Below are 24,857 nucleotides of genomic sequence, written 5' to 3'. Positions count from 1 at the left end.
AAGATAGAAAAACTATTTATACCAAGTGATGAATAAAGCAGTGTATGTTTGTTAAAACCATGATTTCTTGGACAAAAATATGACTTGGATTTTCACCTCAAGTAAAATTCCTCCATGAGCACTGACATATTTGGTTCTTTTGGAGCTATGTACTTTTAAATCACGAGCATATTTCCAATAGTAAATATGTAAAATAGGACTAATTATAATTATAACTTTTGCATTTTGTCAAGACAAATCTATAACTTTTTTGTCATTGCAATCTTGGACCAGGATCAACAATGCTTGACTCAGACAGATCTCTTTCTATAATGGGAAAAATTCAGTTTGCTCATTTAATTAATCCCATCATCTGATATAGGTTACAAAGCCTCTGTTTTTATAATTCAGGGACATCACACTACACTCAATCTCTTTTGGGAAGGTGAATACAAATTTCTTTAAAGTCCAAAATGGAGGTCACATCTGTTTTGAAAACTTCAGTTAACGTGTCAAATAGCAAAATATACTAACTGATGCTGTTTTTTTTAGGAACCAACTTTGTGAAATGTTTTTGTTATATATCTGATTTTAAATCCTGATGAAAACCAAGAAAAAAATAAAATAAAAACATGAAATAGGGACTATTATAAAAATGAAAATTTACTATTGGGAAATTGCCTTTAAATTCTTTATAAGATATTATCCACTATATGTTCTTCCTAAAATTATTTTTAAAATATGAAATAATTCAGCCTCTCACTTTGATTTTGTGGTGTATACTTTTCTGGGGAAATAGAAAATTCAAATCTGGTATATTTTAACAAATAGGCTGTAATCAATTTAACATTAAAAGATAGAACATAAATCTGCTTTTAATCAACTTTACATTGGCGATAGGACAGATGCTGAGCCAGTTCAAAGAAATCAGGAATCCTGTTTAGAAGATTTATAATAGTAATCATAAAAGAATCAGTGCAGTGGAACAAACAAACAAAAAACTACAGCACAACATATGGAATCCCTAGATACACTGGGATATTTCTCATCCTCTGTTAACACACAGAAAAACAGATAAGTCATATGATAGAATACAATGTTTGAAAGAGAAAAAACAGGTGAATGAGAATTGAGCAGTTGATGAACTGAAGATTTGTTCTGGAGAGCGTTCTTATTGATATCCTGATGCTATGCTCAATTTATAATCTCCACTCCCCCTTCTAGTCCCTCAGGACACTCCTACTAAAGCATTTTATCTCTGAATCAGAGTTCTGAACCATATTTTGTCCCTCCTTCTGGTTTCCCCCCAAAAGCCTGCAAAACCACCCAAGAACATAAAACTGATTTTTCAAGAACAAGTCAAGACACAAATTTGATTTAATTTAAAAAAAATGTTGCTGTCCAATGGTATCTCATAACGCATTCTAGGGAGATCACATACCTATTTACCCCACCAACACTCTTCCTGAAGTGCCAGAAGGGTACAATTGGCTTACACGAGATAAGAGATGGTGGTAAGCAAAACAGCAAGATATGCTGTCAAATCATCCACTTTTATTTGCCCTTTGGTGACATTTACAAGAAAATTAAGGCAGGAAGCCAGTTTTCATTTTCAGATCAGCAATACTGGTCAGCCAAGGCTTCCAAGTTTTTCAGACTGTTGATCAGCAACTTGTACATTGAGCATTAAATAATTATGCTCTGCTTGTATGTACTGAATTTTTGATCACCATGGCAGATTCAGCCCTGGGAGTCTATTGTAATGTCCCTGGCAGAGATCAGATTGCTCATTACAATATTTGTTTAGGTTTGTTTGGTTTGGGGTTTTTTGCAGGGGGGAAGAGGTAGCTGTTTAATTTTTGGTTTACAGTATTTAGCTATGTTTGTTTATTTAAAAGGTGATATTAATCACCTGTCCTCTGCAGGGCAATATAATTTAATGTTCTGGGAAACAGAAGAAAAGACATTCATTTTAATTCATTCACTGTTTCTATTTAGTTCAATGCTCAAAATTTCACCAATGGAAGCTACTTAATAAGGTTACCATATGTAAATGTTGGCTACAAATGAAGGAAACTAAAATATTATTTATACATTTGTCTGAGCACTATGAAGCAGTAAGTCATGTGCAGGTGTATATTTTAATTCTATGCGTCAATGTCATTTCATTTAGACATTATGTGGTGTGGCTACTGTGGGAAAATATTTCATGTTTTTGACAACCTGTAAAATCCCCTTACACGGCATAAATTTTCAATATACTGGGAAAGTAGCCACCATACACAGAGAATATACAGCAGCATTACAATTGGCAATAGAGTGGAAACAGATGTGAGTATAGAGAAATAACATTTTAGATGACAAATACAGCTGAGTGGGTGGGCAACTTGGAAGACCCTCTATAAAGGAGCATGTTAAATACAGTACTTGCAACCACATAAAAGCTTCTTGCTATAAGAAATTTAGGTTGTTACTCAAAGGTGAAGCTGACAAAGATTTCACCTGCAACCTCCTCAAGCAGATATTTTAAAATAAATTCTTTGTATGCAGAGTGGATAGGTATTTGTATGGAAGGAGTTATTACATTTTATGCACTGCAGCAAACGTTATGGAATTAATGCTACAGAAATCCAAGGTTCCTTCACATACTTAAATTACAAAACCTCTGCCACTTGTTACTTTTAATTTTTATATACATCCCCTCAATAAAGCTTCAAATAAAATAATAATAATAATAATAATAATAATAAAAAAACCTCCTCTAAACTCAGTTCCCAGAACTACAAGCCAGACAAACTTAAATGCTGGGAAATACCAGTTTCCTACAGCATATACACACCCTCAGTTTCACACACTTCTATAGCCAAAGTCAAAAACAGGAGAATCAGTAGCTGAAAGTAGCTATCAAATACACTGTACTCTCACAGGATAATAAACTAGTGGAGAATCTCATCCAACCAGAGCAGATAATTTAAATCAGGGTAATTTGAAATCATTCATTTTAATTATGAAAAAGAATAAAACAAAAAATTGATTTGTTTTTGTTTCCTAGAAAAGTTATCTTCCTTTCTGGATATCTGGGACATGCTAGGAAAGAAGCCAGAACATCTCTGATGGCAGGTGTACGACTGGTCAGAAAGAAGAACATGAAAAAAGGGATGTCTGTAAGAATCCATCTGTCCAACAGTACACAGAGAGGGAAAACTAATGGCTTTAACATAGAGGATATGCAAAGAGCGACCCAGGACAGACAGGGATGATAGAGCCTTGTTAGTGCTCTAAGCAACTTATGACAGTAGGGAAAGGATTCAGATTCAGAAGTGTTCTTTTTCCTGGGTTAAACATAACAATATATTATCCATGGGATGTATTAAAAATATAGATTATCCACTTGCTAGGTTACTGTTCATTTGTTTGATAACACACACACGCCTTAATTATTTTTTGACCTTTATATGTGTTATAGTTAAAAAGTGCACTTGGTTCACCCTCACAGGCAGAGGTGAATTTGTATCTCCTGCAGCACAAATAGGAGTCATCCACTGGTCAGGGGCGGCTCTAGACATTTCGCCACCCCAAGCACGGCGGCATGCCGCGGGGGGCGCTCTGCCGGTCGCGGGAGGTCCACCGGAGCTGCCTGCCGCCCTTCCGGCGACCGGCAGAGCGCCTCCCGTGGCATGCCGCCCCAAGCATGTGCTTGGCGTGCTGGGGCCTGGAGCCGCCCCTGCCACTGGAGAAGGGCACGGAGCAGTACCATTTCCATGCTTCCTTGGGGGAACCATTTTAAGTTCCTTCAGTTTACTTGCTAAAACATTAGCAACAGTTAGAGGGATTTTCCTCCTGAAATATTACAAGCTTTTGTGGCAACAGCAGCCGAAAAACCTACCTTCCCATCCACATTCCCCCTTCTGCTAACTGACTAATTAAAAATTAAATACCACTAGAGACATCCATGGACATGGTGAGAAACCCTGGCACACCTCAGAAAAGAAGAGCACATCCTGAAATTCTTACCAGTATGCTGGCCCTGTGCCCTGCTTGGGAACTTCATTTTTCACATGAGCTCCCTGCGATGGACATGCTTCCTTCACCTCTCATTCCACCCCACGTAAGTACGCAGGATTGTCAAGAGACACCACAGCCCTTATTAACTGCACAAGCTTTCAATAGACAATCTGCTCAAGCTTGTGGAGACATCCAGTTTACACTGGGCATGCACAGCGGGTTAACAGGCATAGCACTTCCATATTAATAACTTGATATAGAATCAGATGTGTAGGGCTGGAGAGAGGTCATCTAGTCCAGCCCTCTACTCTGAGGCAGGACCAAGTACTCCTAAAACCACCACTGACAGGTGTTTGCCTAATCTGTTCTTTAAAATCTTCAATGACAGGGATTCCACAAATTCCCTTGGAAGTCTATTCCAGCGCTTAACTATCCTTACAGTTAGAAAGTTTTTCCTAATAATATCTAACCTAATTCTCCTTTGCTGCAAATTAAGCCCATTAATTCTTGTCCTACCTTCAGTGGACATGCAGAACAACTGATCAAATATGTTAAGGGCTGTTACAAAGAGAAAGTGAAGACCTAACAGATCTCCTGGTCCCCATAACTTCTTTTTTGAAGACTAAATATGCCCAGCTGTTTTGTTTTTTTTAAACCCTTCCTCACAGGTCAAGTTTTCTAAACCTCTTATCATATTTGTAGCTCTTCTCTGGACTCTCTCCAATTTGTCCACATCTTTCCAAAAGTGTCATACCCAGGCTTGGAGACAGTACTTCAGCTAAGGCCTCACCAGTGCCAAGCACAGTGGGACAATTACCTCCCATGTCTTACACTCAGGACTATCAGGGTTTGAAGGGACCTCAGGAGGTCATCTAGTAAAATCCCTGCTCAAAGCAGGACCAATACCCAACTAAATCATCCCAGCCAGGGCTGTCAAGCTTGACCTTAAAAACCTCTAAGGAAGGAGATTCCACCACCTCCCTAGGTAACCCATTCCAGTGCTTCACCACCCTCCTAGTGCAAAAAGGTTTTCTTAATATCCAAACTAAACCTCCCCTACCGCAATTTGAGACCATTACTCCTTGTTCTGTCATCTACCACCACTGAGAACAGTCTAGATCCATTTTCTTTGGAACCCCCTTTCAGGTACTTGAAAGCAGCTATCAAATCCCCCCCTCATTCTTCTCTTCCGCAGATTAAATAATCCCAGTTCCCTCAGCCTCTCCTCATAAATCATGTGCTCCAGCCCCTTAATCATTTTTGTTACCCCCTGCTGGACTCTTCCCAATTTTTCCACATTATTCTTGTGTGGGGCCCAAAACTGGACACGGTACTCCAGATGAGGCCTCACCAATGCTGAATAGAGGGGAATGATCACATCCCTCGATCTGCTGGCAATGCTCCTACTTATACAGCCCAAAATGTCGTTAGCCTTCTTGGCAACAAGGGCTCGCTGTTGACTCATATCCAGCTTCTTGTCCACTGTAACCCGTAGGTCCTTTTCTGCAGAACAGCTGCCTAGCCATTCGGTCCCTAGTCTGTAGCAGTGCATGGGATTCTTCCATCCCAAGTGCAGAACTCTGCATTTGTCCTTGTTGAACCTCATCAGATTTCTTTTGGCCCATTCCTCTAATTTGTCCAGGTCCCTCTGTATCCTATCCCTACCCTACCCTCCAGTGTATCTACCCCTCCTCTCAGTTTAGTGTCATCCGCAAGCTTGCTGAGGATGCAATCCACATCATCCTCCAGATCATTAAATGAAGATACTGAACAAAACTGGCCCCAGGACCAACCCTTGGGGCACTCCGCTTGATACCGGCGGCCAACTAGACATGGAGCCATTGATCACTACCCGTTGAGCCCGACGATTTAGCCAGCTTTCTATCCACCTTATAGTCCACCCCAGAATGAATTAGCCCTTTTTATTTGCATCACATTGTTGGCTCAGATTCAATTTATAATCCACTATAACTCCTTTTCAGCAGTATTATTGCCTAGCTAATTATTCCACATTTTGCATTTGATTTTTCCTTCACTTTCCACTTGTCTTTATTGATTTTAATCTTGTTGATTTCAGACCAACTCTCCAATCTGTCACGGTCTTTTTGAATTCTAATCCTGTCCTCCAAAGTGCTTGTGACCTCTCCCACTGTGGCATCACCTGAAAATTTTATAAGCATACTCTCCACTCCGTTAGCCAAGTCATTAATGCAAATATTGACCAGTACTGCACCCAAGACAGACCCCTGCAAGACACCACTACATACATCTTCCCAGTTTGACAGCAAACCATTACTCTGAATATAGTCTTTCAACAAGTTATGCACCCTATCTTATAGTAATTTCATCTAGACCACATTTTCTGAGTTTGCTTATGAGAATGTCAAGTGGGACTGTGTCAAAAGCCTTACAAAAAAAGATGCATCAAATCTACAGCTTCCCCCCTACCTACTAGGCCAGTAACCCTCTCAAAGACAGAAATTAGATGGGTTTGGCATGATTTGTATCTTGATAAATCCATGTTGGCATTTGCGTATTACCCTATTATCTTCTAGGTGCTTACAAACTGATTAATACTTTGTTCCAGCATGTTTCCAGGTACTGAAGTTAGACTGAGTGATCTATAATTCTCTGGGTCCTCTCTGTTCCCCAAGCCTAGAGCCATAAGAACCTCGTGGCTGCTGGGAATCTTTCTACTATTCTACCCCAGCCTCAATTTTTTTTAATCTTACTCCTTTGAGTAGCTCTGGTGTCTCCCTCTCCTGTAGAATTTTCTATGCAACTGCAGAGCTAAATTTACATGATTCTTGCTGCATCACTGCCACCAGGATTCTGAAGAGCAGACGAGAAAATGAGCAGAGTTGTCACTTTCACTCAGCTACTGCTTAGGAAAGGTAGAAGCAGCAGCTGTATGCCTGCAGCCAGAGCCTCCCCTAGGGTACAGCTCTGTGAGGATGTGGATGAGCAAGGAGCCCCCCTACCAACTTCCCCCCCCTCAGCACCTCCTGCCCACCGGTGGGCCCGCAGATCAGTGCCTCTCCCTCCCCCCCAGGGCCTACTGCCAATCAGCTGTTTCACTGCATCTGGAGACACTAGTGGGAGGGGAGAGGGAGCAAGGGTGCAGCTCGCTTGGGGGAGGCGGTAGAGCTGGGGAGGGGGAAGAGGCATGGGGGGAAGTGGGAGGGGCCTTGGGGGAAGGGGTGGAGTGAGGGTGGGACCTGGGCAGGGCCAGGGGGAGCAGGCTTGCCAGATAGAAACTCAGCACCTATGTCCCAGACCCCACACCCTCCTAGGGACAGCCCTGCCTGCAGCCTCATTAAATGAATGCATCAGGTCACATTCATAAAGTTCTCTTCACAAACACAAGAGAATTTATTTTAAATATAAGCTTATATTCTGTAGAAATTGATGGCTTAGGGTCTACTTACCAAGAAAGTTCCCACTTTATCATGGGTAAACCATTAACTGAAAATACAAGTGAGACTGTCAAGGAGGAAAGGGAAGGATTAGCTTAGAAAAATGACTGCAACCATTTTATCCTTATGAGTAATGAAAAGTTGTTTTATCTCAATTGCCTCCTTCAATAAAATAAATTGAAGAAATACATCTCCACTGGTATAAAGGTTCAATAGACAAATCTGTAGAACATAAGATTAAATTAAAAATAAAAAACAGTAAGAAATCAGCTAGGTAGGCTGATGACTTTTACAGGAGCTGGAAACAACTACCTTGGTAAAAAACTTCATTAAGTGTCTTAGTAACGTTCCCCAAAATGAATTTCTATTATTCTGTTTTTATGTCCTTATTTAGATGTATCATATTCTGAATCTAGATGCAAGTTTTTTAAAATTTTAATAAAGACATACAAAGGTCACCTTTGCTGAACATGTACCAGAAAACATTCCCTGTGAGTGAATCAAAGGCTTCCTGTCTTGCTTTAATAATCATCTTGGACGGGATAATCAAGATACGCTTTCAAGAACTGTCTGCAATAAAGCAAGGCTAGCAATTACGGAGATAATGCTGAAAGCCAAGCTAGAGCTGAGTATGACATGTGCCTGGTTCAATTTTGGGTAAATCATGCTTACATTATAAATTCAAAGATCAGAAGAGGACAAAATATGGCAAAAGGTAAGGGAGTCTGAAAAATTCACTCATCAACTCACTAGAACAGTGGAAAAGCTTTACCTTGTGAGTATCAGGGCCGAAGTTATTAAATTCTGCAGAATTTAAGACCTAAATATTAAAACTTATCTGAAGGCTTGAAAAAATTACTACACAACTACAAGATAAAGGGTTACAGCCTGTTAGCCAGAGAGAGAGAGAGAGAGAAATACGGGGGACTGCAGAACATCAGCAATGTATTGGTGAGTAGACCTACCCCAGCCTCTGGGAAGGAGAAGAATGCTAGAAATATCGAAGATGCATACACCTGCACTGAGATTGAGAAAGAAGTGGGAGGAAGACCTGTTGAAAGTCTCTGGATACAAGGAGTAAAAAAGGGTGATGTCATGGTAGGCATCTAATATAGACCACCTAACCAGGATGAAGAGGGGTATGAGGTTATTTTTTAAACAACTAACAAAATCATTCAGAATACTGTTGTATTATTTTCCCAACAGATATCTGGGTAGCTGAAGTCCCCCATTACAATCATGCTGGAAGGACATATTGAGTGAGGTCCTGCAGAGATCTGTCCTGGGTCTGGTTCTATACAATAGCTTCATAAATGATTTAGATAATTGCATAGAGACTACACTTATAAAGTCTGCAGATAGATACCAAGCTGGGAGGGGTTGCAAGCACTTTGGAGGATAGGATTAAAATTAAAAATGATCAAACTGGAGAAATGTTCTGAAATAAATAAGATGAAATTTAATACAGACAAATGCAAAGTACTACACTTAGGAAGGAATAATCGACTGCACAAACACAAAATGGGAAATGACTGCCCATGACTGCAGAAAAGGATCTGGGGGTTCTAGTGGATCACAAACTAAAGATGAGTCAACATGTAATACTGTTGCCAAAAAAAAAAGTGATCATCATTCTGGGACGTATTATCAGCAGTGTTGTAAGCAAGACACTCTACTTCACACTAACAAGGACTCCACTGGAGTAGTGTGTCCAGCTCTTGTCACCACACTTCTGGAAAGATGTGGACAAACTGGAGAAAGTCCAGAGGAGAGTAACAAAAATGATTAAAGGTCCAGAAAACATGACTTATGAGGAAAGATTGAAAAAACTGAACTTAGTCTTGAGAAGATAGCAGTCTTCAAATATGTAAAAGGCTGTTATAAAGAGGAGAGTGATAAATTGTTCTCCTTAACCACTGAGGACAAGACAAGAATTAATGTGCTTTAATTGTAGTAAGGAAGATTTAGGTAAGACAACAGGAAAAACTTCCTAACTGTAAAGGTAGCTAAGCTCCAGAATAAATTACCTAGGGAGGCTGTGGAATCTCTGTCATTGGAAGTTTAAGAACAGGTTAGACAAACACCTGTCAGAGATGGTCTAGATAATACTTAGTCCTGCCTCAGTGCAGGGGACTGGACTAGTGACCCACTGAGGTCTCTTCCAGTCCTATATTTCTATGATTCTATGTATCTACCTTTCGTTGGTCTGTTGTTTACATCACTGAACAGATAGCACAGGAAAAGCAGATTTCACTTTGCTTGGCTATCAGTGTAAGAACTTTTAAATAATTTAAATTACATTCAAATAAAGATAGCTGCTCAAATCATGCAATACTGTCCCTGGTAAGGACTGCAAACTGAAAAGACCACAGACTACCTTTTGGAAGAAGCAGATATCAAGGTAAGTATTCCCTAGCAAGGATTCTAGAAACTTTGTATTTAAGAACTCAAATACATGGAAATTAAATCAACATGACACCTTCCAGACATAAGAAGTCATGACTTCTTGACAGCAGGGAGAGATCAATAACTGATTTTATTTTTTATTGGTAATGTGATACCTGAGCAACGTAATTCAATCCCTTCCAGCTCTCCAGGGGAGATTTAAAAAAAACCCAAAACCTTACAACCCAAGGGCAAGGAAAATGGGGAGGGCAAGCGTGAGAGTTGCTGCAATGATATATGCATCAATAATAAACAGAACAGCTGACAGTACACAACCATCCAACAAAGGCTATATTACACATTTTGCTTTCCATTTGAGATTAACATCACTATTTAATAAATGACTGTGTGACACCATGAAAAATATAGTTAGAAATATATTGAACTAGATACTTATTTGCCCACCCTTGCTGTTGTCTGAGCACATCCTACATGCTTAAAAACACACTCAAGCATCCCCCCTATTTGTCAACAGTTTCATTTAAGGAAACTTAACTATCCTTTACAAAACCTGCCACTAATGATAAGCTCTCAAAGGAAGATAACTTGGATGCATACAGCTGGCCAGACTTTTCAACAAATTTTCAGTCATCTCACTCCAATACTGTAAATGTTACTACAAAAATGTATTTCCTTTGAAATTACACAGTAGAGCTTTGGCAAAAAAACCAAACAAACAGTAAAGATCTTTCCCCACGTAATCTTAGTAATTACTCCACTGAAGAGCCTCTTTCCTCTTCATGTTTTGACTCTTATGTCCAAGATTTTAAAAGCTAGCTTGTATTTTTTTAAATATGAACTCCCTTAACTTTTGGAAGAACACATGGAGTCTATTTGATGGCCTGGCCACATTCTTTCCTAAATTCTTTGGGGGAAATCTCATTTGATATTCTCATCGTAATTAAGCAGACTACAGTCTCCACAGAAGCAAGATGAAGGACCTTCCCATGTATTTCAGGATATGAAGAACATGTACAAATAATCTTGACAGACCATGAGGAATAGATTATATTTGTGCTAATTCTAAAGGGATATATTAGTCCAGCTTCATAGATCATATGGAAGAGGTCCAGGGATTTGGAGTTGTGGTATCAAAACTATAAAAACTTATCCTATTTGGCAATTTGCCTATTACTGTAGCCCATTTAAAACAGTTTATCTGCACCACAATATTTGTGGACTGTTTCCAAGTACAGGGTTAACCGGACAAACTCAGATGATCTCCACACAAACAAATTTTGCAACCCCACATTTGGTTCTCTCAAACACCACACTAGTTTTCCCTTTAAGGGAGTTCCTAAAGTACTTAGCTTGGCTGTTCTGCAACAACTGATTTGGAAACACCAGAAATTACTGGACTACCTCTTATGAAATAAAAACTAATTAAATATTTGGCCTCATTAACTTTTCACAATAGAGGAGGAGAGAGTTGCATGCCTCTTTTCAAGAATTTGGTTTCAGATCTCTAAAGTGTCCCTTCTCATTCAATGATTGCAGAAGTGACAGTATATTCTGGAAATGTATTTGGTAGAGAACAGATATTGGCACTAATAAATTTTCAGAGAGGCAAAGGAGCCTCAATTTGCCAAATCATAGGCTGTATTACCTTGCAGCTATTATCACCTTGTAGCTGCATGGACTTTTGACCCCAAATGCTAATAGAACCCAAGGGAAAGAATTAAATTAGCTCTTTATCCATCCCTCATTTTTGCTTCCAATTGTCAATTTGGTTTTTAGATTACTTTTTCAATTCTGTCATTCAGTCAATCCAATGGAGACAGACCATTTTTCTACTGCACTTATCCTCACTTATAACCCAATTTAGTACCAGCTGCATACATTAATGAAATCCCTTTTGTTGTTAAAATAGTTTAACAATGGGTTCTGGTTTATCCTTGTTCCTTCCATGTGAAATAGTGATAGTGAGAAATAAGTCATAACATGTACATTTCGTTACACTAAAAATGTGGTCTTCAGGTAAATGTCTTGTAAAAACATGTTTTTGTCTTCTGAGTGCTAATGTGATAGTCACCAGGAAAACAACTTAAGTGGTGTACCAAAGATGGATACTGAATTTAGAGTTCCTGTGGAAAGGCAGGGATCACAAAACTTACAAAGGATGATATTACAGGTAGATATTATAGAACAAGGTTTAAAGTAAGAGAGCAACACTGCTTTTAAAAATCAGCAAGGATAGAAAATCCTTCAGACCCTGAATTGCCCCTACGATGAAGTCTGGTATTTTTACAGCAGTTTTCTGCATGACCTTTTGAAGAACTCAAGAATGGAGGGGATGAAATTTAATCAGGCTGTTCCCCTCTACCTCCACCCTTTTGCTAGCAATCCCTAGAGAAAAGGGGCCCAAAGTGCTGTAGCTGGCTTTTTGTGTTGCAGACTTTGACTGAAGGACTTTGTCAACAACTTGTTCTGAGAGTCCACAGGGAGAGAGACCTTATGAATCATACCTTATAGAGACATTTATTGGAAGAATTGGAAATGATGGGACCTTAGAAGAGAAAAAATTATCCAATCCTTGACTACTAGCTCAAGAAATTCAGGGTACTAAAAGCATCAATCCTAATCCAGGATGGAAACATCTGAAACATGGGAACATTTCCCAGGGCTTAAATTGAAAAGAAACATTTGAGCATAGAGAACAAATCCCAAGTTGCACAACTTCTCAACCCATCTACAGTCTCCCCTCCAAATTAGCAACTTCATAAGACCAAGACTAGCAAAATTTTGCTGGTATAAGATGAATGCTTGGGATTCTGGAAGTGAGAGTTGGCTTAACAAGAGAGACTTCATATCCTTAGAAGTCTGGACAAAGACATGCCTGTTTCCTGAATATGGACAAGCTAAGGCTTACACTGATTTTGGGTAGAGAGAATTCCAGAGTGAGAGCCTGTAACTGAAAGACCTGGCTCCCTTTGAGTAGTTAGCTTAAGTGTCCTGGACAAATAAAGATGGAATGTTAAGTAGGAATGAGTGTCTGGTGCAGCCAACTCCCATGTGGGGCTTGGTGGGTGGCAGCCAGCCCCTTGAATTCACCTGATGTTGCTGACAGCCAGTAAAGAGTACAGACTAGTGTTTTATAAATTTACAGATCTTAAGGCCAGAAAGGACAGTTATGATCATCTAGTCTGACATCCTGAATAAACATTATGACTTAGTATTCCACCCAGTGATTCCTACATCAAGCCCGTAACTTGTGATTGAGACGGAGCATCTCTTTTAGAGAGACCGCTAATCTTGATTTAAAGATGTCAGGAGGTGGAGAAGCCACAAAATCCTTAAGAAAGCTGTTTCAATGGTTAATTGCCTTGACTGTTAAAAATTTATGCCTTATTTCTAAGTCTGACTCTGTCCAGCTTCAGTATTCAGACATTGGATCTTGTCATATCTTTAAAAGCAGCAAAGAATCCTGTGGCACCTTATAGACTAACAGACGTTTTGCAGCATGAGCTTCCGTGGGTGAATACCCACTTCTTCAGATGTCATATCTTTGTCTCCTAACTTAAAAAGCCCTTGACTGATCAAGCTACCTCTTTCAAAGCCCTAAGGAGTCCCAGAGAAAAGTCAACGTTAAAATGGAATTATGGTTGTAAGTTTATATCAGTAACTTTGGGGAAAGACTTGATAGAACATTTTATTTTACAGACACCAAGCATTAGAAGGCCAGGACATTTTAAGTTAAGGATACCTGCAAAACACCAAAACGTTATGAAAGAATAGAAATGCAAGAGTTAAGGTTCTCTAAAGCACCTTAACTCTGATCCTGTATGCTAACCTCCCTTCACGTGAGTTAATGAGACAATCCATACCTTCTACAGGGCAAGGTTATATTCCATATTCAGCGTATGAATGTAAGTACCAGTTGCCAACTACAGAAATACCACCTTCAAAGCCAGATTCTCCTCCATTTCTCTGCCCATTGACATACCAGCAACACCAACAGCTTCCCACTTACTATACACACATGCCCTCCAACACAATGTGCCACACCCAACCAACTACTCAGTATAGTTAAGAAACTACAGGAGAAACAGATACCTACCGCATATCACTTTCACGTTTCCTTGTTCCAACAGAAGCCTCAGTCACAGACAGCCACCTTATCCCTGTACATTTTACAAGTACTATACAGATTCCAGAGGAACCTCATTTAATGAAAGATGTGACAGGACAGGGCCAAATGTATTTTGAATGGCAGTTATGGGAGGAGAGTTACAGTTCAATAAAATACTTTGAGTCTACATTTCCAGATTTTGAAACACCTAGTATTTTTGCTTGTTGTGTTGGGGATTTTTTTGGCTTTGTTTTGAAGATGTGAATTCTCAAAAATTTCCATGGCATCAATTTAAAAAAAAAATTTTTTTTTAGTACAGGGGGTCTATTAAGGTGGGTTTTTAAGATACTGTTTTGAATTTACAATCTTAAGTTTAATTTTCTCGGAAACTTGTACAGTTACAAGAAAATGTTTCCATCAGAATTACAGATTTCACTGATATCGCCCCCTCACTTTGCAAGGTCACTTAAAACACACAAGGCTGGATTTTTTATTATTATTATTATTTTTTATATTCAATCAGATGTCACGGTAGGTTTTGGGGGTTTCGCTTTTTTTCCGGCTTTTATGGCTGTTCATTCCCTGTCAGTTAGGATAATCAGTTTCAAAACCTTCATATCTCTAACTCTGGCCAATAACAAAGATGCACAAAGGATGCAAGTAGTAAAAGAATTTTTAGGCCCAAATACTGCTATTTTTGCTACTTACTTAAATGGGAACAAGATCTGGCCCTTACTACTGGAGAAGGGGGCTCCAGCAAGAAATAAAACTGAAGCAATGGAGGGAAGCCTGCTGCCTAAGCCAGGTGCCAATCACAGCAAAGTAAGGGTTAACCAATACCAGAAGGATCTTATTTCAGGAAACCAACTTCAATCATGCTAACAGAACTTGTATGCAGAAGAGAAAAGGATAAAACAAGCTATCTCACCACACAAGTATGTAAAAGTGTATGGTGCACAACCAACAAGTACTAATATCATAGCGGATTTTATTTTGCTTAGGCTTTATTTTATGTTCAGATTTATACTTGAAAAAATCATTTGAATTGTTATCAGTAGCTTATTAAAATATATATTTGAAAATGAGGGTTAGAGTTGATTTGTGAGGCAGCTAAATTTTACAGACAGGTTGGAGTTTTGAGTAATTTTGTTCATGAAGTGCCAGCCATACAAGCTCACATTTGCCATAACAGAATGATTCCATTAGTTCACATCTGCCTTAACCAACAAACACATGTTTCTCCACTAATGAATTTTGGACCAATAACTTTTATGTCCATCACCTGGCTGAAATAAATGCATTACAGTTTTTGGTCTAAGGAACACATTTTTATGGCAGATACATAGCTAACTGGACAAGACTAAGCTTTTCTTCTAATATGTGAACACCAAGATGACCTTAATCTGTCAAAAACATATGTTGAAAAGTAAATAAGCCATAACTTTGTAGCTCTTTTGCAAGGTAAGCAAAATATCACATTGCCAAACAAAGCCATTTCTGCCTCATCTTTATCCCTAAAACGCACTTTATGTTATAACCATATTGTAGACTCTTACTACAGTCATTCAAGAAAGACAACAAAATTCTGCACTCCTTTTAAGGACAGCTATATTTGTTATCTTGAGTCTCTTAAAATTAAGGGGGGGAAATGAAAATATTAAATAGATCTTGATATTTTAATGTTTAATATTAGATGTTTAAATCTGAACTTTTTTTAAAAGTTAGGATAATTAAATTATATAGAAAATCTGGTTATACAGTAGGCATTGATTGTCTTGGGGTGCACGAGACTATTAAATATTATAATTCTGTTAAGTCAGACTTCACAATTCATTTCTGAAAAGTCCCAAAGACTTTCAGAAAAAGAAACATGCTTTTAACGTTGACATTAACAAGTTACCTTCATATTGTATTTACTCTATCCAATAAATTACTGCACATATTTACTGCATTTTCCTGGCAAATTAGAATTAGTACTAGAAATAGTGTAATCAATTACATAATACATATTATTTTAAAACATACTGTTCAGGAATACATATCAGAGTAACAAACTATCAGGAAAATGTACTAGCTTCAAAAAGTTATTTGCATTGAAAAAGTTGTGTTGGAAAACTTACCTCTATATCCTGTATTATCTTTGGGTATAATGACCTGTAAAATGAATTTGGGGGGCCATCTGTGGGTCTGTTTTTAAACAAGTACTGATCCCTAACAAAGAACAAAAAAAAAGTTATATTTTCCAGTATGACATACTAAACCAAAGATCCCTGCACGATGGATAACTCTGCACCAAGCTAAAACTTAGCATATACATTCTCAAACAATACTTTTGATACCTTAAAGTCAGTTAACTCATGCAAAAGAATATCTAAAGGACTATACACCTCAATAACGGCTGTATTTAAAAATGTTTGAGATTCAGAAAAGGAAATCTTTTTCTTTCATTGTGTTCGGTAAATAGGGATTTGCTATTTTGACAGGCTTTTTTAGATTGCTGGGTTTCCCACCTTTGACAGGTCTTGAGGCAGAGTTTGCAGTTTCATGGGCATGCTATTACAGAGCACAGTACAGAGGAAAAACACACTGAGGAACCTCCCTCTCGATTTGCAAAAGATGGAAAACCCCAGTTTTCCCAAATCTGGAACAACATATTACCAGGAAAGAAATGAATTCTTTGAATTCTTTCTGAATTCTAATTAGCCATTTCGCAAAATTTTAAGTGGTAATATTTCACTTGACAAAGTACCTAACAAGCATATTGAGTAGCTTTCTGTATTTAGTGTTGCACATTACAGTTCAGAGGTAATATGGATAAATATGCAAAAACTGCTACATTGAGACTTTGCAGAGTAAAATTTACCATAAGAACTCAAAAAGTGAAAAGCAATGAGGTGGGTAGGGAAATTGAGCAAGATATCTGAAGAAAAAGGGAGCAGGTTAAACAAGGACAGATTTTGAATACAACTTATGCCCCCCTCCCATCTATCCTAACCACCCCCACACTTCTCCACAGAAGATTTACGAGGACTAACAATACCATAAATTTACCTTTTGGCAGAACACTGGATTAGGGTCACTTGTTACGAATAGCCTACAAAGCTGGGTGAATTAGTTTACATTCTGCAGTGGTACTTACCAACCTCTTCTTTCAGAGAGCCCTTTCCACAATGGATCAGTGCGCACCATTCTCTCAATCAATTTCTTCCATAGCATTCCCTCAGAGATGACTCTCTGCCATTCCTTACACACCAGCTCTGCTGCACAGAGTGATCTGGCATCAAGATAGGAAAGGATATTTTCTGCTATGTGATCTAAGCCTTGCTCTACAAAAAATAAGGACAATCAGAATGTCAGTCTTGACAGTAAACCACTAAATGATCTCAGCTTGTGTGGTACACTCAGGAAAAAGATAACGTGGTTCTACTTAAGGAACTAGAGCAGTACTAACACAAATATTTGTTTTATAGAAGGGCTTAATGCTGTATCATTATGGATAAATTACCTAACACTACACAAGAAAATAAAGTGGCATTATGATCTAACAAATCAAACTTGAAAATAAAGTATTAATAACCTGAAAAAAACACATCAACTGCACTGAAAATTAAGCTTAGAAGTTAGATAAGAAAATACAACTACCAGTAAGGAAGCACTGAATTCAAACTGACACAAGAAGCAACATTTTGAACAAATTAATAATTCTTTATTCTCTATTTCTAACATCTTTTGCATACCAGAATTCCACTCTAAGAAAGCTGGGCTATGAAAGTAAACCAGAATTCACCACCGTGCATTAATAGCACAACAATTATTCTGCAGCTCTTTTTCTGCTCCATATTAATTCCACCACTGATGCGGGGCAGGAATGCTGAACTCTTTCAGAATATTAGAGTTTGCTAAATGACAACACAAATGAAACATTTCATATTTCACTTCTCTTACCATTCTTCCTTTTTATGATTAACTCCTACCCTGACAATGTAGAGTAAATGAACACAGTATATGATCAGATTCCTCTTGAGCAAATGCAGACATATAATTGTGAGATGGTCAGGAGAGGTATTGGAAAGGATGCTGTAGAACAGTGTTTCTCAAATGTGGCCACTGTGGCCATTAGGGTTTTCTTCTTGTGGCTACAGCCTCTTGGGCAGTGATTGGAGAGGAGGGGGGAGCAGCAAAGCATTAACCCCTTCCTGGGGGCCACCAGTAGGGGTTGGGCCCTGTCCCCCTCTGGAGCCACAAACACAAGAGGAGCAGACAGCCAGCATAAGTTCTCCCCTTTCCCGGAGGCAGTGGGGCTCAGGCTTCCGGCTTCAGCCCTGGGGCGTTGGGCAGCAGGCTCTGGCCATGGGGCTTTGGGTTCCAGCCACAGAGCTTCAGGCTCCATCCACCAGTCACGGGGCTTTGGGCTCCGGCCCCAGGCTCAACTCTTCCCCCCCTCGACTCCCTTCCCCAGCCATCCATTGCCCCTGGCCCCTGCTGCCTCACTACCCACACCTCTCTATTCAGAGCTTAATTTATCATCCGGCTTGCCAGGCCTGAGTAAGTCTGCTGTGAAAAACAATATTAAAAAAAAAAATCTACAAATATCAGTTTTCACAGGAGCAGACTTACTAGCTAGGAAGTCAAAAAAAGAAAACAGCAACTCAAAATAAACAAAAAAAAGAGAAGAACGTGCAAAGCATCTTATTTTGTTTCTATTCTGTTTAGGTCCAGTAAAGAATAGAGAAAACTGTACATTATTTTTATTACTGAGTCTGAAAAAAAACCCTACATAAATTACAATTATTTGTACGTGTGCTTATTTGTTTTTCCTAAAGTAAATTAAGTATTTTAGGAAAAATTGTCAGCGCAGCCAGCAGTAAGAGTTGGTGGCCGCACTCTAAGGCCACCAAAAAATTTCTTGTTCAAACCCCTGTGAGAACAGGAGTTCTCACAAGAGTTCTCCACTTTCTAATGTCAAGGTTAAACGCCTCTTCCATTAAGCTGTTACCACAACCTGAGAACATGCTGCATGACCACTCCTGAACTTACTTCAGAAGCTAAGGGTTCTTAACCATATACCAAAGAGAGCACACACTTTAGCCTTGTCTTCACTACTGCGCTGCAGTGGCGCTGATGTACTGTGTCCAGTTCTGGGCATGACACTTTAGGAAAGATGTGGATAAATTGGAGAGAGTCCATAAGAGGAGTAACAAAAATGGTAGAAGGTTTGGAAAACCTGACCTATGAGGAAAAGTTACAAAAAAAACCTGGGTGTGTTTAATCTTGAGGAAAGGCAGTATTGAGGGGGACTTATAAGTCTTCAGATTTGTTAAGGTCTGTTCTAAAGGGGATGGTGATAAATTGTTCTGCATGTCAACTGAAGGTAGGACAAGTAGTAATACATTTTAGATATTAGGAAAAACTTTAAGGTTAAGGATAGTTAAACTTCCTTATTAGGCTTCCAAGGGAGGCTGTAGAATCCCCTCACTGGAAGTTTTTAAGAGCAGGTTGGACAAACACATGCCAAGGATGGTCCAGGGCTACTAATCTTGCCTCAACTCAGGAGGCTGGACTTGACCTGTCTGTCCCTTCCAGACGTACATTTCTATGATTCTATAATTTATACAGAAGAATTTGGATAAACCTAATTTGACTTGGTAGCTGCAAAATCTGTATCATCATCTTTAGAAAGTGCTTTGTTATTGATTCTTGATTGCATGGATATCATTTAAAACTGCTCAATAGCCATTTCTTCTGCAATTTCCTCTCTTCCCTTCACCATTCATTAATTTCCACAGGGCTTGTCTAACTAATATGCAGTTCAGTGAAGGACTCTATAGAAACATTCTTAAATAGATCTCTTCTTAAATTAATACTGTTTTCATTACTAGGTTTAAACTAGGTCATCAAGAGGTACAGTAGCAAGTGAAAAAAGTTGTCACCCAGAAGCTTTTACACTTGGCAAAGAAATCCTTGACATATACTATCTGCTAAAACTAAGGTATCTATACTTGAATTCTCTGACTAGTGCTATTTTTAAGATGGCAAAAATCCAGGCTCTTTGAATTGAGTAATGGACCTAACAGTGATTTCCCAGTGTACGAGTGATGGCCCTCGCTCAGTAGGCCTTTTCACCAACCCACCAATGAAGCTTAAGTGTGCATATTCTTCTGAAAGTTGGATCCTAATTCTTTTAAAGGTTAATCTGAATATATATCCCTGACCTGCTGTCTACATTGTTTCTACCTTTGTTCAACTTTAAATGAGCTCAATCTGCTTACTAGCTAGTACTCCTGACATAAATTAATATTTAGACTAAAGGTGCATAAGGGAATGCATGCAGCACCCCATATAAATAATCAAATACACTGATCTATTGGAAAACCATTGGGTGCATCTCCACTGACTTCAGTGGAGTTGTATGTATCACTGACATTACCCAAAACATCTAGAAGTTTAACATTCTAGTCCAGCTGTAGAATAAAGATTACCTTATCTGATGGGTTCTGTTATGAGGGAACATGGTACAGAACAATGACCTGCATCTGCCTGAGCAGGTGGGCTAGATTGTGGATATTTGTGTGTTTGGACTTGGGCTAGAGAAAGTAGTTGATCTACAAGTTGTATCCAAGCAGTGGTCTAAAAATGCAGCCATTTCAATATGCCTCTTCCAGTAATCAGAGTTTCAAGCTAGAAATTAATGTTCTCAGAATATAATTACATCTGCTGCAGAGTGCATGACCTCAGCAAGTGTAATTAGAAAACAACGACCACCTGGAAGAATGTCTTCTCTCAATTGCTGAATAAATGCATTAACTTCCCTGGTCAAGCCAATATTTGAGTAACTGATCTGGAAACTTGTAACTCTAGGGAACAGACTGAGAAATACAGAGAAACATTTTCTTGATATGGCTTCTGGCATCTCTTGCAGCCAAAGAAGGGAGCACTGCCAATGGGCTCTCATTTGGTATAATTTTGCTTTACTTGTGAGTCTCTTGACTCCATTGTCATAAAAATGGCATTGCTAAAGTCTCTCTTTGGGCCCAGAAGTTTAGGTTTGTCAGAATCTGATGGTAAAGGATACGATTTAATCACAGATTCTGAGACTTTAATGGGCCCAGTGACCTCTTTGGCTTCATCCCCTGCTGGAGTGGCTGAGGCTGGAGCTCCCCTCTCCCCCGCTGCTCACAGCTGTGGGCTGGTGCCAGAACTGTGTTGTGTGTACTCCCCCTCCCTCTCTGGCTGGGGCCTGGACCCGGAGCTGTTCTTCCCTACTTCCCCAATGGCCAGAGCTGTCCCCCACAGCAGCCATGGCTGGAGTTGGAGCTGTCCTCCCCCACCCCAGCAGCAGTAGGAACGGTCAGTCGTGTGTCATTCTCCCTCCATCACAACCCCCACTACCCCCCCCCCCACACTTGGGCTCTCAGTCAGGGCCCCCGACGGTTATTTTTAGTAAAAGTCACGGGCAGGTTGTCGGCTTCCATCAACTTTTACTTACTGCCTGTAACCTGTCTGTGACTTACTAAAAATAACTGACAAAATCATAACCTTACTAATGGAGTACCATTTTTGCCATCAGGAGCACTGGTGCAAACTTACTGAACTATCTCTGAAGAGATGATGCTGGAATAGTATCTGTTCTCTGTGTAGTTAGAGGTATTTAAATTGCAATATTACGCTGCCTTTATAAAGCCAAGATAAAGAGGGTTACCCAGTTCTGGGATTTATGATACAGTAGCTAAGGCAAAATGATTCTCTGGTGACATCCTGTGGATAGTTACCTGTATCCTTGGAGATAGGATGCTGAAGGTTCTCAAACTAAACGATCAAACTCCTCAACGTTGCATTTATTTTTGGTCCAATTAATCTTACTGCAACATTCGAGTTTAACTTAGTCTTAAGAATATGGACTGCTTTTGCGTTTGGTCTAGCTGTAAAGATTTCTTATAAATATTGCTACTAGTGTAAATCATTCAATATTTGCTTTAAGATGACAGGCTCAAGACAATGAACCATGAGCCATTATAATTGTCTTGTATTTAAAAACGCCATTCAAATGAATGGAGTAGAATAACTAATACTCAATTACCTTTTCTTAATTTACAAAGGGATTGTCTATACTACCGCTTAAGTCGATGTAACTTACATTGCTCGGGGGGTGGTTTTTTCATCCACTAGGTCAGTAACCCTGTCAAAGAAGGCAATTAGGTTGATTTGGCATGGATTTGTTCTTGACAAATCCATGCTGGCTATACCTTATAACCCTATTAGCCTCTTGGCGCTTACAAATTGATTAATAATTTGTTCCAGTATCTATCCAGGTATTGAAGTTCCGTTGACCAGTATGTAATTCCCTGGTTCGCCTTTGTTCTCCTTTAAAACAGGTACTATGTTTGACCTGCATAAAATAAATGCTAACACTTCCGAGATTGCTTCAGCTAGTTCCTTAAGTACCCTGCTGACTTGAATACATGTAACTTATCTAAATATTCTTTAACCTGGTCTCTCCCTATTTTAGTTATCAATTCTTCGCCCTGGTTGTTAATATTAATTGTGTTGAGTATCTGGACACCATTCATCTTTTTAGTGAAGACTGATGCAAGAGAGGTATTAAACATCTTAGCCATCTTCATGTCATCAGTTATTAGCTCTCCTTCCCTGCTAAGTAAACGACCTACACTTTCCCTCATCTTTCTCTTGCTCCTCATGTATTTAAAGAGCTTTTTATGTCCCTTGCTAGGTGTAACTCATTTTGTGCCATAGCCTGATTTTGTCACTATATGCTTGTGCTATTCTTTGTACTCCTCAGCAATTCATCCATGTTTCCATGTTTTGTAGGATTCCTTTTTCATTTTCAGATCATTAAAGAATTCCTGATGCAGCCATACTGGCCTTTTACTATTCGTCCTCCTATCTTTCCTATATCACCAAGTTCAAACAAGCAAGCCTTTTTCAGTCAGAGGTTCCCAACTTTCATTGCCTCCAAAATGGCAATTCCCTTTCTGATTTTGGATCTTCACTGATCAATTATCAGGACTTCACCAATAGCACCTGCTATGTCAGCATATTTAAGTAGACATTTGAGGTGTCTGATATAGCATGATCATTATGGTAAACTTGTTCTTCTAACCTGCACCTGTCCCACTAATTCTAGTACATATTGCAATTCTAATTTTCTAAATCCTGCTTTTCGTTAGGACAATTTTGCTAAAAGACAGTTCTATCATTTGATTGTGCTCTTATTTCATTAGGTGTTTTTTTTTGTTTGTTTTTTTTTTTAAAGAAAATTCAAATCATGAAGTGGTCATTTAAAAAGTTATTTTAAAATAACTGATCTGATATAGTGAAATCAAATGTAGTAATTTGTGGCAAACAATAAGAACATCTTCACAGGCTAAAAATAAGGAAGGCAATAAAGCTGTATTGACTGGACTGTTTTCAGATTTTGATGCTGTGGGAGGTGTAGGAGGAAAGGGGAAATACACCTGTATCTTAGAAGGGAAACATTTAATATAGTTGTAATTTTTTTTCTTGAGATTTTAGTAGAAAACTGCTAGTTAAACATCGCTACTTAAGTCAACTTTTAACAAGCTCAAATCAATAGCCTTATCAGTACTTATACAGAACAACTACATCTAGTGTCAAATAAATTAATTAAATGCCATATTCTCAACACACGATACTAACCATCCCCAACACATAGGACAAGCAAATCAACATTTGACAAAGGAAAAATAAAATCCTTTTTACATTAGCATTAATAGCTCCCAAAGTGAATGGAGCACTGGATTTGGCAATTAATCCTTTTACACCAATACTGTAACATAGGGACTACTGGGTAAACAAAAAGTTCCCAAGCTCCCATTCCACTGTATCGTTTTCATCCCAAAAGCCTCTATACAGCCCCTGCTCCAGGTCCCACGCACTGATCTGCTCTCCAAATTACTTGCTTAGTTTTCTCTACCCCTGTAATTCTACAAAAATACAGGGTAAAGATGTTAACGCACCTAACAGTGTTAGTATTTAGATAAATGGTTAGGTAAGCAATGAATCCACATACAATTAAAAGGTGATATAGCTCTGTTTAGCTGATAATTTAGTATCACACCCTGCAACAATACTAAATACAAAAACTTTGGGATTAACTGTAAAACCTTAAGTCTACAGAACATTCTTTGCAATAGATCACGAAGAGCATAACCTAGTGTTCTGAAGGAACTAAACTTCAATTATAATAATGCTAAAGTACATTAAACTGCTGGACCAGAAGATAATCTTGCCTCTAGAAGTCATTTTTTAAATAAGCTAAATGATTCTGGAGTCCACATAATTAGCTTTTTACAGCATCAGCAGATCTGCAAATTCTGAATTTGTCAATCTGTACTTCCAAAACTCCAGTTATTTTCCAATGTAAACTATAGAAATGTTATCTTTCCTTTCTACCATAAGGGTACTTTTCTACCAACTGCAGCTTGAAAAAGAACAGAGGCACTGGAGCTGTCTGCAGACTCAGGAAAAATATAATGCATCAGTTACACTAGGTTCACAGTGGAAGGCTATCGTCACAACCACAAGAACTAGAACTTTTTTTAAAATGAAAGCTTAGATTCTGCAAAAGTTGATGCCTGAAAAAGTTTCCTACTTGTCACTGATAAGTGGATTTTCCAAACCCTGGTTAATAAAGCTTACTGCAAAAGCTAAATGCTCCCTTTACCATTACAACCCCTCATTCTCAATCACGCAGCAATGGTACTGCACTCACCTACGAGAACAATTACTAACAGGTGAGTAAATAGAAAATCATGCAAGGCTGCTCAACATGTCTAGGATGCAGTGCCGGCTCCAGCTTTTTTGCCGCCGCAAGCGGGGGGGGGGGAGAACCCGATCAAGCTGCCACCGAAGTGCTGCTGAGGAGCAAGACAGCGAGTGAAGGATCCGCCTCCGAAGTGCCACCG

General features: G+C 38.9%; 1 protein-coding gene across 8 annotated transcripts in view; it reads right to left on the bottom strand.

The window, feature by feature from the left end:
• Positions 1 to 24,857, bottom strand: part of FBXW11 (F-box and WD repeat domain containing 11) — a 168,370-nt gene that overhangs the window by 16,815 nt on the left and 126,698 nt on the right. For all 8 annotated transcript variants that reach the window (XM_045027667.1, XM_045027668.1, XM_045027674.1 and 5 more), the window contains 2 exons: positions 17,054 to 17,240; positions 16,035 to 16,125 (listed from right to left, as the gene is read on the bottom strand). In XM_045027667.1, coding sequence (XP_044883602.1) covers positions 16,035 to 16,125; positions 17,054 to 17,240 — 278 coding nt within the window. The remainder of the gene's footprint in view (positions 1 to 16,034; positions 16,126 to 17,053; positions 17,241 to 24,857) is intronic.

Source organism: Mauremys mutica, chromosome 8 (assembly GCF_020497125.1).
Source record: "Mauremys mutica isolate MM-2020 ecotype Southern chromosome 8, ASM2049712v1, whole genome shotgun sequence".
NCBI classification, from domain to species: domain Eukaryota; kingdom Metazoa; phylum Chordata; order Testudines; family Geoemydidae; genus Mauremys; species Mauremys mutica.
This window is presented reverse-complemented; position numbering and strand designations above follow the sequence as displayed.